This window comes from Mustela putorius, unplaced genomic scaffold (assembly GCF_011764305.1).
Source record: "Mustela putorius furo isolate JIRA1106 unplaced genomic scaffold, ASM1176430v1.1 tig00000281_pilon_pilon_pilon, whole genome shotgun sequence".
In the NCBI taxonomy this organism is placed as follows: domain Eukaryota; kingdom Metazoa; phylum Chordata; class Mammalia; order Carnivora; family Mustelidae; genus Mustela; species Mustela putorius.
The window spans coordinates 29916561-29931300 of record NW_025421343.1 but is presented as its reverse complement, the minus strand read 5'-3'; the positions used below and the strand labels follow the sequence as shown (position 1 = coordinate 29931300).

Here is a 14740-nt window from a genome sequence, read left to right as displayed (position 1 = left end):
TCGTGATCTTAGGGTCACTGACATCAAGCCCTGCGCTCATCCTAGAGTCCGCTTGATTTTCTTCTTTTCCCCCTGCCCCTCCCCCTACTTATACATGCATGTGTGCTCGCTAAATAAATAAATAAATAAATAAATAAAATCTTATCCCCAAAAATATTTTTACAAAGTCTTTGACACCCTTGTCAAAAGGTAGAAATTAATTCCCCTTTCCTTGAATATGAACTAGATTTAATGACTTACTTTTGAAGAATAAAGCAGAAGCAATAGTAGACAACCTCTAGAACTAAAAAATAAAAGGCCTTGTGTGGCTTCCTGTTTGCACTTTCACTCACAGAATCTAGATACAATGAGTGAAGACCTCAGGAGGTGCTATGGAGGGGCCCACAGGGCAAGGAGCTAAGGCCTCCTATTAACAGTCACAGGAATAAGCGCGAGAGCCCAGCCCCCCCGAGAGCCACTCCCCGAGAGCCACTCAAGATCTCACTTGTCTGAAGCTCCAGCCAATATTCTGACAGCAACTTTGTAAAAGACCCTAAGCCAGAGCCAATGAGTTGAACCATTCTTGAATTCCTGACCCATGGAAAGAGTGAAATAATAAACATTTTACTTTTTTGTTTTTTTTATTATTTTAAAGATTTTATTTATTTGTTTGTCAGAGAGAGAGCGGAGGGCACACAAGCAAGGGGAGCAGCAAGCAAAGGGAGAGGCAGGCTCCTGGCTGAGCAGGAGCTGGATGTGGGACTCCATCCTAGGACTCTGGGATCATATAACCTGAGCCGAATGAAGGCAAATGCTTAACCAAGTGAGCCCCCTAGGCACCCCAAGTTAATACACGTTTTAAGCACCTAATTCTGGGAGTAATTTTTAAAGCAAGAAATAAACAATATGGAATAATCTGATAAAATCCTATAGAAACTAACCAGAGTCCAAAAAAGATATAAACTGTCTTAGTAATGCTTATTAATCAAATTCACATAAAACAAGCAAATTACTTGTCATAAATAATTACAAAAAGTAATTTCCAATAAAATGTTTCTTCACAAGTATTTTTTAAGAAGAAACAAAAAACAGATCATATTAACATTGTAGAGGAATGGACTAGGTAGTCAAAATGAGTGAGACAAAAGACCATAATATCATCAGAAACTAACCAACCCCCTAATTAAAGTATACAAAGGAAAAAATCTACTTTGCAAAGATTATGGAAAATTTTTAAGAGAAATCAAAATGGTATTGTACAATATCAGAAAACAAATGATAGTTATATTCCACAGTGTCTTTACAGGATTCATAGACTTTAACAGTAACAACAGAAGAGAAAAAATGATCACTTTTAAAAGATTTCTAGAGCCCAAACCAGCTCTTCATAAGGTTATATAAAATAACTCAATCTATATAAATTTTTGCCCACTAGGAAAAATGTTTTCCCAAGTAAAAGTAAACTCAATTTTGGTTAGAAGAATTATCTCTTCTCTCTCCACTACCTTATTCCTGACACCTCCCATTCCTGGCTAATATCCTAAACATTGAAGAGGAAATTAAAGTTTGCAAATAACCCAAAAGAACAGCAAAATAGTGAATAAAAATCCAAAATAAAGAACCCAAAAAGCAGAATAAATCTAGTTATATCCAAAGCGTCTTTGAATTATTAAAGATCAGTAAATCCAAAGTTCAGAAATAAGAGCAGATCGTATGTAGTTTATAAAATGCTATTTAAAATCTTGAAATATGACTATGGACCACTTTTTCTTCCTCTTTCTATAGTTCCAGCAAGTATTAGTGCTGTGTCTAATGGCATTGAGTGGGAAGCAACCAAATGATGTCCTTCTGACATATCTACCAGAGTCACAATAGAAAGCTCTTAGTTTTTTTCAGGATTTATTTTTAAGTTAAGCATGCTTTCAGGGGTTTCCCAACAAAGTTACTGTCCACTGAGTTGAAGTTCAAAATTCCATTCCAGAATAGGCATTAAAGGTTTTGGTAGATATGCATTGTTACCTAGTTGGGGAAACTCACAGACTAAATCTCATTCAGAATAAAAACAATTAGATAATCAATAACGAAGCAGAAAAAGTTTCTTCAGGCTTTTGAATCTGAGGTGGGGGAAGTGAACAGGGGAATGCTTTTGTGGAAAACAGGCAGTCACAAAGTGAAAAGTATATAGAAATGTGAAGCTAAAGACAGACCCATCTAACATCTGATTTTTGCTTTTTGCAAAATGGGTGGAGGTATATATCATTTCATTTTAATGCAATGCTACTGACAACTCTTGACATATCTCCAGTCTACTTCAGCTGTTTTATTCTACATCATATAGTGAATTTAATTTTTAAAAAGATTTGCAACAAAATACATTAATCAAATTATAACTACACAAAGGCTTTCATTCGAGAGATTTAAAAACTTAAGTCCATTTAAACTCTGAGAATCCTTTTCCTGCTAACTGTGATACTGATTGTGGCTATAAACATCATATTTGATCCTCATGTATGTGGCTTTTCCCAGTAATTCTGATCATTCCTTTGTATGATGACCCTTGGAGGAGGTCTATGATTCATGTTGTATTTGTATAGCATTTATTCTTGGTTTCTTGTAACTTTCAAATTACAGCAGACAGGGGCGCATGGGTGGCTCAGTGGGTTAAGCCTCTGCCTTCAGCTCAGGTCATGATCTCAGGATCCTGGGATCGAGCCCTGCATTGGGCTCCCTGCTCAGCAGGGAGCCTGCTTCCCCCCTCCCCTCTCTGCCTACTTGTGATCTCTGTCTGTTAAATAAATAAATAAGTAAAATTATAGCAGACAGTATTTCTGTTACTTTTGTAATCATTTATAGTTATTATACTTTCCTGAATTCAAGTGTTTACTTATTTTTTAAAGGTTTGTTTATTATTATTTATTATTATTAGAGAGAGAGAGAGCATGGGTGCACACTTGCACGTACATGAGTGTGGCGGAGAAGGAGAGAGAATCTCAAGCAGACTCCCTGCTGACTGTGAAACTGGTGAGGCGCCTGACCCATGACCCTGAGATTATGATCTGAGCTGAAAACAAGAGCTGGACACCTAACCAAATGAGCCACTCACGAGCCCCCGAATTCAAGTGTTTACTAAACAAAATGGTCACAACCCACAACGGCTGGCACAATTATCCAAAAACATGGATCCCTTGGCAAAACTGCTACATTCTTTCTGAATAACAGTATATACACTTCACCGCAATTCTTCCAATCTTAAGATGATGAACAAGACCTTTCAAAGGTCTGCCTGAGTGCTTTATCATTTTCAGATATAATACTACATGTGATTTTTATTGCAACTCTGGGTGGTACGATGGAGCAAAAGCTAAATGATTTATACAGCATTTTCAAAGACAGTATGACAAAAATCTATGTATTTTTACTCTTGCTTTAGTGTTCTTTTTCATATAGTTCAAGTCCTTTGGCTGGTTCTCAAGGGTGGAAAAAAGGCACAGACAACAGCAGTTAACTGGTCACCAAAATTTAGAATTCTACTGTTTATTTATAGGCTAGCTATCACCTTATGGAGGAGACTGAGAGGCTCTTTTCTTCAGTCTTTACTTGTCTAGAGTTTTGGAATAGGAAGGGCTACAGGAGAACTCTATGTAACTGTATTTTCCAAAGGCAAATCTCATGGAATTCTAAAGTGGAAACAGTAACAGACTTCATTCAAGGTCCCAGGTCTGAGCTTCCTTTAGGCCAAGATATAAAGAAATGGAGAGAACTTAAAGAAAGAAAACCACTTTCTGTCTGTTCATTAGACATTTTATTTGGGTTTTCTCCCCCTCCTTGGTTTCTAAAATCATGATTCCCCAAATATAACTAAAAATATATAATTCCAGAGATAAAAAGATAAAAATTTTGCACGTGTGTGCACATACACCTACTCTATACATACGGTGCACACACACATATACCCAGGATATGAATGGTTCATGGTACGATCAACTTTCAAAATCTTTACTTCACTAGAGTGAACACATTTCAGTAGCACTATTACACATGTGAAAGGAGATCTCAAAAACAAAGATTAAAACTTCAACTTACCAAACTGCAACTTCTTCATAACAGCCACATATTTTTCTTCAAGTGATTTCAATACTGATAAAGGTTTGGGTTTCATAGCCACCTTCTTTGAATATTCACCTAGTTTTTTTTCTGTTATTTAATATTTCAAGATAAATAACATAAGCATACATTTTAAAAGATTAAAACAAAAACAATTAACTTCAAGAGTTCAAAGTTTGAATTCCAAAAAGTTACCCAATTCTTCACAATTATCTTCCTATTTACTCATTTAAGAATAAAAGATTTCTTTCTATTTCACAAATAAAACTAAGAGGGCTAAAACCCTTACCAACTTTAAAACTTAAATTCTTAAAATGTTTATTAGTTTTATCTAAGCAGGCAAAACAGAAGTAAAACAACAGATAATAAAGAATTATTTATATCTCCTATTGCTAAGACACGAAAATACTGATTTGAACTACATTCTCACACACTTTTTTCAGTGCTCTTTCCTATCCATCATTTCCTATCCAAAATGATGGCATTTTTCAATTTCACAACTATCAACAGGAAGGAGAGAAAATCAGGATATATGTTGGTAGCCTACCAAATCTAGTAGATTAATAATCATACATAATAGTAATAAATTAGTAATCATACATAATAGAAATAAATATTTTAAAATTAGAGACTATTCATGATTAACTTGAAAACCTGGCAATGAAATTTTTAGGTAAAGGAACTTGCTTGAAAACCATTACCACAGAGGAAAGAGAGAGGCAGTTTCAGAAGTAAATGAAACATCAAAAGAAAAGTCGCAGAGAAGGGGCAGTGCTGTACCTTGGTTGGCCTGCCGTAAACTGGTAGTGGCTGCGTGGACGATCTCAGCAGTCTTCTGGATGTCTGGTACCAACAGCGTAAGTCCTTCCGGTTCTTGATCAGATGCATCTGGTTTTATTCCTGTTTTAACATTTTCCCTTTTAGATCTGGATTTTTTTTTTTTTAATATGGAAAGAAATGCAAGGAAAATTAGGATTTTAAGACTGAAAAATAAGTACCTCCATAAGCCAAAAAGTGGCTAAAAATCAAAAAGGACATTATGCATTTCATTTGACACACATATGATATATAGCAGAAATAGTTTAAACTATATTCATTGTTGCTTTTAAAGTCATACAATAATGCTTAGTATAATAAATAGTTTTTGGTAGGTTTTCACTTCAAAAGCAATAAACAAACAAACACTATAGAAATACCATACTGTAAGAAGACCCAGATACCTGATACGTCCTTGGATTCACACTTTTATGGTAACTTACAGTATTTATAAATACCTAGAAGTAGAGAAGTCACTTCTACTGTACAAAACTGAGAGAGGTCTATCCTCGTCTTCTAAGACTTGGGAATCAAAGGACCATATGTAGTTTTTCACTTTAATAGTATTTGTATTTCACTCAGAGTAAGTGTGTTACTTCTCAAGGGGAAAAATAAAAGAACTATCCCAGAGTAAAATGCAGGTTCACTGCTAGGGATTTAAATATAATGTGCTTTTATACATCAAAACTGTATTTTACACTAAGTTTTAGGGCATATCATTTTAGAGGCATTCCCTAGTCAGGGTCTAAAATATACCCAACCTTTTATCAAATTTTATATAATAATAGGATGTACTACAACAATGTCTCAGTCTCTAAGGCATCAAAATGTTTCTTTAAATTTTCTAGATGAATACATAATTTTATAAGTCACGGAAAATAACGAGTATCAATGTCCTTTTTTCTGTTTACTCTCAGCACATATTATTTACATAATAATCATTTTACACTATTGCTTAGATACTAAAAATTTACATCATGTATACTAACATTTACATATTTGTTAATTCATTAAATAAATAATATAAACTGAAATCACATATAAATAAAGGTGTTTAAGATACTCATGCTAAGGTACCATCTAGACTCCATATCACTTATTTTTCTAGTTGTATACCTACCAAGAAAACAACTTGGCAATTTTATTAAAACAGTATTTCACAAAGTGGGCACAGAGCCTTAGAGAACTATACAAAGACTAACAGAAAGTAGAAGAGTCCTTAACAAAATGAGATTGCTATTTATGTATAAATGAACTGTTCCTTATCACAAAGTAAAAAATCTGCTCAGAATCAATTCAGAGCTTAATTTTAGGGAGATAGTAAGAGGTACATTAAGACGTGCCACTCCGACGGGTAGCAAGGGTAAACAGATCTAGTATTATGCGTGTGTTCTGAATTAATACCCATAGTGTGTGAAAAAACGAGTATCCACAGATATTTTTAACTATAAGGTATATATTGCTTAACCTGGTAAGATGATTTAACTTAATGTGTCTACTGGGTTACTGCCTTTTCTCCTATCTCTTATCTTCCCTGAGGTATAAGAAGTCACAGAGAACACACGGCCAACTTTCCTTTGCCACTCAGGACCACTTGGTAGATGTTATGTGGTACATTATCTCAGTCATCAACTCCTGCATGTGTACCTGTGTATATGAGCATCTATGTTTGCATGTATATGTAAGGAGAATAGAGTGAATAAATGTTTTAAGACTGAAATAGCAGGCATTTTAAATGTTAGAATTAAGTAAGTTATTGGGTCTTTTATAGCTATGAAATAAAGTTGAGTTTATAAGCTTAATAGTCCATCTGCTAATTCTCTTAAAGATATAACTCTGGTAGATAAGCCCAATCAGATTCTCAGATTCTGAATTTACCAACAGCTATTCACAATCAGTGACAAACAACGAGGGCCAAGAAAAGTGCATAAGCTGCTTGAACAGTACTCCTTTTGAATTTAAAAGGTTTCTCTCTCCCTGCCAGTTGTAAATGAGTCTCCCTCTAATACCAGGGCTTAAAAAATTCTTAATAGGGCTACTGACTGTAATAGGAAAACAACAGTAAGTAGTGTGAAAAAAAAACAGAAGAGTTATCATTATAGCCATAATAAAATAAAGATGGTTTCCTAAAACCCGTCATCAACAGTTGAGCCACTGTGTGCTCAATGAAGATTTCACTTATGAAACACATCTTGCCAAGCAGAGAAGAAAGATACGGAAGTGAAGCTCATTTTTCCAGAATTAGGGTATTTTCTCCTTGAAGAAATAAGAATGTCTGGCATGGAGAGTGCACTGCATCAGTGCAATTTAGAACAAGTTACGCTTGGAAAAAGTACTCATTCCAGATTTCAAACCCTATACATGAATACCAATTTCCTAATTCCAGTTTTTAAAAGATGATTAGTAGGAGACATTCCTATTATTAAAATAGTTCAAATAGTCAGGATGGTAAATTTTATATTTTTTGACCACCAAATAAAAAAAAGTTAACGAAGGGCAAAAATTTACAGAAGTTTGAAAAGTATTATTTTTTACATCAAATGCGTGAAAGAAATGTTCTTGTATATCTCATTTTGAAGATACTGGTTAACTCATAAAACAGATATATTCTAGACCTTTACATCAGGTTCAAATAAGAAATTTTTACGTGAATCATCTTCTTGACAAAAACATACAGGAGAAAAAGGGATAATGTCCAAAAGGCAAGAGTACTTCAAATTTATGAAGAACACACACTCCCTGCCTAACGATGACTACCACTAGTCATTGTCTAATATTAAGCTACAGCCAGCAGTCTCTTTTCTATAAAAGTTGCAGGTTACTGTCAACCCATATGTAGGCCCAGCTCATGAAAAAAGGCCATACCTTAGCTCACATCCTGAAGTCTGTGGGAAAAGCTATTTGAGTTCAAGGCACCTAGCTGGAAGTAGGTCTTTGAGACTGACAATGGATCCAACATGGTAAAAGCAATCAGCGACGGCCGCTACCATGGTATCCGCTGCTTTGTGCAGACGTTGAATCTGGTTGTGATCACTGCCCTGAAGAAATACGAGGAATCAACTGAAGTTTCTACTATTGCACAGAATTATCTGCAAACATTTTCCACTATGCTGTGAATTCCAACTAAATGGCTAACAAATTAGCAAATGTTGGCTCTGCAACATAGAATCTGAACTAGGATGTGAGCAGAATGGGTAAATCTTTCTTGTAAAAACAAAAGAAAAAAGCCAGTAACTCAAACATTCAGTTATAGTGACCTGCTTCTGCTAACTCTATCACCCAAAATAAGTTGGATTTTTGTTAAGACGAAATGCAAAATATCAGAATTATGTTCTTTTATAATCTATAAACTGAAAATAGCTTAATATAGCTATTTTCTTGGTAGAACATTAGGAAAGATCACGTCCATTCCCTGCACTCCAAATTCTGAAGTCAAAACTATCACACAATTGAAATAAACATTTTAAAAGTAGAACCATGTTGAAGAAGTAATCTGTAGACAACATGCTGACATGTCCAGATTCCAGAACTATTAGCATCTTAGAGGAAGATTCTAAAACTGTAAGCAAATGAAACTTCTACATTTTTCTGTAAACCAATGCATCATGTAATACTCCATAGTTCTAAAGCTCTTTGGCAGGGATTAAAGTCCGAAACAAGTTAAGATTAAAAGTAAGCAGGAAGATTTTAAAAAATATTACCATAGAGAACTATTTGCTTCTAATTGTCTCCAGAAAATATGAAAATAATTCTTGAAATGCACCAGTAAGTGGAGCAAAGACCTATGTAAGATGAATGCTTTTCACTATTAGCCCAAAGCTTAGTTTTTAACTGATTCCCTTTTGTTTTTATTTAAACTTTTTCCAAATGGTTAAGTACCAATCTTAGTTTCCAATTCAATTTAAAATTGAAAATAAAATCTTCCTTGTCTTGGAAAGCATAAATGAGTACTGTAAGAGAAGTAAATATTCAAAACAGAGGTATGAGAAGCCTTTAAAAATAAATCTTGATTTCTAGGTTAGATAAAAATATTTTTAGGTCAGATTAAGCATCACAGGACAAAATGAAGGTACTGTGTGCTACTATGGAATGGAGAGCCACAAATAATATGCTTCACTAAGGGAAAATCCAATGGAGGCAAATAAAAGATAGGAAAAAATAAATGTTAGTATTGCTGTCTCCATCACCAAGTAAAAGACTGATGAACTTTAACTACTAAATCTGTTCAAGGTCTTAAAAAAAACAAAAAAAAGTGTGTATATGTGTGGTTACCATAAATGCTTCAGGGCTATGAAACCAGGACTCGTTCGTTCTGTAGGTGTTAGAGGTAGAGGAAAAAGAGGAGAAACTAGGAAATGTTTTCCAACAGAAACAAAAGTTTCTTTTCCAAAAGAAACAAAAGTGGTACTGAAATTCTATATTAACTCACTGAAGCCCTAGAGGACTAGCTTAAAGCAGTTATAGTAAGAGAGTCTGATAATAAAAATATACCTTTTTAGCAGGAGGTCAACTAAATCTTAGTGCTTAGATAAAAGGTAATTGGCTATTTCTACAAGAGAATTCAGGTACTTTTAAATATGATGAACTTCTTTACACCAGGAAGATGCTTTTAGCTAGCTAAGCGAACCGGCAATGAAGCACTGCTGTGTCGCGTCCACGTTAGCGATTCACATTACTAGATGACAGAATTCCCTCTTCCAAATTTTCGGAGAAGTATACTACATATGATTATTTGCCTACTGGAATCCAGCAGGAAAAGTCCATATAGAAGATTAAAGATAAAATAACTGCCTTTTTCCTGCTCCAAGGAAGCTGTAAGGTGTCACACTTACTCAAAAGTGTAACCAAACTACTATGGCTACAGTCTCACTTTGTTCTGAGAGAACACAGGCTGGAAGCGCCAGCAGAAACTGAATTTCACCAGGTCTGGTATGTAAAAGCGGAAGGGGTCACATCTTCACAGTATGACTATTTTGTGGGCAAAAGACTGAATTTTCACAGTAGACAATTATATTTCAAGTGGAAATGATTATACGTGTATGTCTGTGTGTAAATTTATATACGTGTGTGTGTACACATACACATATATACATACATATATATGTGTGTGTCTAAAGTATTATGTTACCCATCCCTTTATTAATAGAGGTTAGATGATTTCAAGTTCTTTCATGCTGAAGTCTATAATAAAATGCTGATCAATAATCAGTCATAAAGTACGTGGGGGTGTATTTTTGCTTGTTCTTTAAAAAAAAAAAAAAGATTTATGGACTTATTTTAGAGATAGCAAGTCGGGGGAGGGCAGAGGGAGAAGGAGAAAGAGAATCTCCAGCAGACTCCTTGCTGAATGGGAGCCTGATGTGGAGCTCGATCTCCTAACTCTGAGATTAGGGGCCGAGCAGGAATCAAGAGTGGGAGACTTAGTGGACAGCCACCTAGGTTCAGATATTTAAATATCAAGTATTGCTATATAAATTCTTTCTTTTTAAAAAAAATTTATTCGAGAAAGAGCATAGTGGCAGGGGGTGGGGGGGAAGGCAGCGATGGCAGAGGGAGAGGGAGAAGCAGGCTCCCCGTGGAGCAGAGAGCCTAAAGGGGGGCTGAATCCCAGGACCCTGGGATCATGACCTGAGCTGAAGACAGATGCTTAACCGACTGAGCCACCCACCCAGGCACCCCTAATTCCTTCTCGACAAGGCAGTTAAAGATTCTAGAAATAAAAAGGTATATTAAGACAGCAATAAAATTCAGGAAATGGAAAATTAACAGGGTGGGGAGAGGCTTCTTTTACAACATAGAAAAAAAAAAGTTATCACCTACCCACTGCCCTAATCCACGCAAACTGATACCAAATCAGCCTTAAAAGACAGTGGAGGACAAATATATCAATAACCAAGAAATTTTCAGGAGTGTTTTTTATTAATTCTTTTGAGCAAGAAAAACATCTAATGAGTAAAGCTGACTCACTCTTCACCTAAGTGATAATTACATAAAGTTGCTTCCTGCTCATGTACTAGAGAGACCAAAGAGCAGTGAGGCTTGGGTTTACTTCAGTAATGTAATTACTACTTAGGCATAACTCAAATGCTAAACATAGCTAATGAAATATGCTGCCTTTTAATGGCCTATCATGACTTGAAAATTCTTTAGGGTAATGAAAAAAGATGAGTAAAAGAAAATAGCAGAAAAACTCTGTAGAATTTGCATTATTGTACATAGTTTTATAATTATTAAAAGCCAAAATTTCAACTAGAAAGTAATTTTACTTCACTGTTAACATTAAAAAAAAAATCATGTGCATAAATATCTAAAGCCAGCTCAGAAACAAGTCACCTCCCCACTTTCTAATTATTCACTGATGCACATACTGAATTGTTATTGGGAGTTAAGTTTAATTTAGTGGATAAATGTATTTTTTAAATTTTAATTTTTTAAATTATGTTATGTTAGTCACTATATAGTACTTCATTAGTTTTTGATGTAGTATTCCCTGATTCATTGTTTGCATGTAACAGTAGATAAATATATTTGACTGGGACAGAGAAGGTACGAATTATTGAGCTCTGCCATTAAGCATCAGAGGACCTAAAACAAATCACACCTTGTTTTCCTCATTAAAAGAAAGGAGTACCCGAGCTACCTGAACCCCATAGAGTTCCCTACAGCTCTGAAACCTAGAGGTAATATGGGTCGGGCTTGTGATGTGCCTAAGATCTGTTACAAGCTAAACCTTTTTTTGTTACAGGCTAATCTTTTTTAACTTGTTATAAACTAAATCTTATTTAGCAAGACACTTCAAATTCTGCAATAATTCAGAGTGCTTGAAATATTATTTGGGATTAAGATAATAGACACTGTCCTGATACATAAAGCTCATATAATGTGATCTGATAAGGAATAATAATTTCATACTGTTATGTGATGCTACAGAGATAGAAGTATAAAGTCAATTTATAATTTTTTATGAGTTTTTTTAATCATTTAAATCATAGAATAAATTGTATTTTGGCATTTGATCAATGTGTTTTTCAAGAACCAGCTAAGCCTTAAGTCTAGCCATTCTACACACGTGAAGTCTAAGTGATCAGTGAACTACTCTGATCAGAGGTAACAATGGTATATCTGGAGTAATGGTGAATTGACTTGTCTTTCTTCATTAAAGTTTTATTTTTAATAATGAAGATCACAGACATCAGGAGACTGGGGAGCAACAGGCCCGATTTATAACCTACTGCGAAGTTTTTAATGTTAAATTCTTTTAAGCAGTGGTTTCATTCTCAAACAACAAGAATATTTCTTGCCTACTGCTCTGAGCAGGGAAAACTGTGTATCTGCGAAATTTTGAAACTAAATGTATTACAGAGAAATAAGGTTATAATATTACCTCCATGTATTTTTTATATAACTATATGCTACTATATATCTACTATAACTTTCCCTACAATTTAAAGCAGCTTATATAATTCTCAAGAAAAAAGAAAGGAAATCAATACAAGCACAGAGCCCAAAACACATATACTACACTACTCAAAATTACTTCTAACTGGTAGAACAAAAGGAATGCAAGAAATACTCTGGTGTTCTGCCTACCTGTCATTGATCTGACAGGCATGGAAATTCATTTTCATCGGATTCTGACCCCTTGTAATTGGTATAAAATTAAGTGGCAGTGAGTCTGGCCTTATGCATCAATGAACATCTAATCACAGGCTGTCTCTGGGCTGTGGGTAACTCTGCTGATACTCTGCATGCGTCTTTGCATTCTCTGTGATATGCTCGTTTGTTCTCAATGTGCTTTCTCACTACCTCTCTAGTTCTCTTTTGTCTCTGTGGAATTATTTTTTTCCACTGCTTGTAGGTAAAATTAAAAAGTATTAAACACAAAAATCATTAAATCATGAAACTGAAGAAAAAAGCCAGAAATTAAGACTTTGTGGGTAAAATAAACAAAAGCCAGTACATTTTTTCTGCAACTGGCAAGAAAGAAAGGGTTAGTACTGGTACACAGAGGGCACCAGAAGGAGGGAGAACTTATGAATGAGGAACATTCACCAAGGGAGTTAATTCCACTAAGAGTGTAAGTCCGTGTGCATAAATATTCAACTCTTTGTTCTTCACAGGTGCCTTGGATGGCTGTGGACAAGCAAAGGAAATGGAGCTCTTTATCATTTTGGAAGTCCACTGTTCTTTCTACCGAAGTGATTACTAAGGTGGGTTTTGAACAATATCTCTGAAATAAAGTAACAAACTACTGTATATTTTGGAAGCAAAGTTAAACAGAACCAGTATTTACAGTTTAATTAACCACTTCCCCAATTTTGTTGAAACTATTACCAAAAATGTCAAATGAAAAACAAAAAAGCACAAAATTTCCTGATGAAAGCCTCCTGGTATGCTCCAATACTATTTAAGTTTCAAGTGACAGATCATGGAAGAAAATGGCCTGAGTAGAGAATTAGATTTAACGTTATAGGCACAGCTGCTTTCAAACCGATATACAACTAAGGTATAAAACATGTCATCTGTCTTTTAAAAAAACAGATTCCTGAAAAAATCCTGATGACTAATTACCTTTCATCTTGTCTATTTCAGGCAAAAGTTGGAAAACACTGAATATAAAATTCTCTGTTCTGAAGTAACACAATTTTGCCTATTCCTTTGTGCTTCTAAAAGGAACGTTATTCCTAATTTACCTTAATCTAAATGCTTACTAATAATCAGTCCATAGCAGTATTAATCAGTTCATCTATGCTACCCATGGGACTCAAATTAGCTCTATGCAGTTATACATTGTGAACCTTGAAAGGACGGTTTAGGAAAGGTAATGGATAGTAAAAATAAAGAATCATGAATAAAAGGATATTAAAATAGTATCATCTTTAGGAAGCTCTTAATGCAATTTGGACAGTGAATATCATAAACTAGGACTACTACATTCACTCCCTAAGTGGTTCTGCTTTACACTAAATATGAACTCCATCAGAGTGGTACACCAGTCATCAAACTATTGCCACCCGTAAGAGGTAATCATTTTATTAAGGTATAATTATGATTGAAGGAAATTTGAAACATGCCCTGGAGTCTATTATTTCAAAAATTAAAATTCAGAAGCTACTTTTCAGATATATGTATGTGTGTGCATTGACGTATGCATGCATCTATAATTATATCTCATACACACAATAGCAAAAATTCAGTATTTACAGAACTACGAGGCATATAAGTCATTCCATAGTTGCGCTGCCACGGCAACACGGCAACAACTCTAGCTCCTCCTCTAAGCAGTCATTCTTCCTCTTTTTTTTTTTTTTTAAAGTTTTATTATTTACTTGACAGAGACCTAGCAGGAGAGGGAACACAAGCAGGGGGAGTGGGAGAGGGAAAAAGCAGGCTCCCGGCTCAGCAGGGTGCCCGATGGAGGGTTGTATCCCAGGACCCCGGGATCCTGAGCTGAGCTGAAGGCAGCTGAGCCACCCAGATGCCCCTAAGCAGTCATTCTTGCTCAAGCCTTTGAGTACATAGGAAGTTGGGTAATGAAAATCTGATCAGATCTTTGAAATCCTTTCATGAGCTTATCACACTCTTCCAAACAAGTAACTACAAATACGCCCCTTTCAACTTTGAGCTCCTGCTTTCCTCTCTAGCCTCATCTCCCACCCATATATATATACTATATCCAAGTCATACAAAATTTCTTTAGGTTTCCCTGAATATGTGATACTTTCTTTCACTGCTAACATTATTCTCAGTTTGGTATACCAGCCCCCTGCCCCACTTCATCTAGGTAATTCCTACTTATTCCGTAGGTCTCCAAATCAGGTTTGATTAGTCAGTAATGTCT

General features: G+C 35.2%; 1 protein-coding gene across 10 annotated transcripts in view; it reads right to left on the bottom strand.

Annotated features, from left to right (window-relative positions):
* Positions 1-14740, bottom strand: part of BIRC6 (baculoviral IAP repeat containing 6) — a 227342-nt gene that overhangs the window by 22476 nt on the left and 190126 nt on the right. For 9 of the 10 annotated variants that reach the window (XM_004777910.3, XM_004777912.3, XM_004777917.3 and 6 more), the window contains 2 exons: positions 4864-5009; positions 4063-4173 (listed from right to left, as the gene is read on the bottom strand). In XM_004777910.3, the coding sequence (XP_004777967.1) occupies positions 4063-4173; positions 4864-5009 (257 nt within the window). Of the gene's footprint in view, positions 1-4062; positions 4174-4863; positions 5010-7764; positions 7938-14740 lie in introns of those variants that run through there. The other variant, XR_201180.3, reaches the window with a different exon arrangement.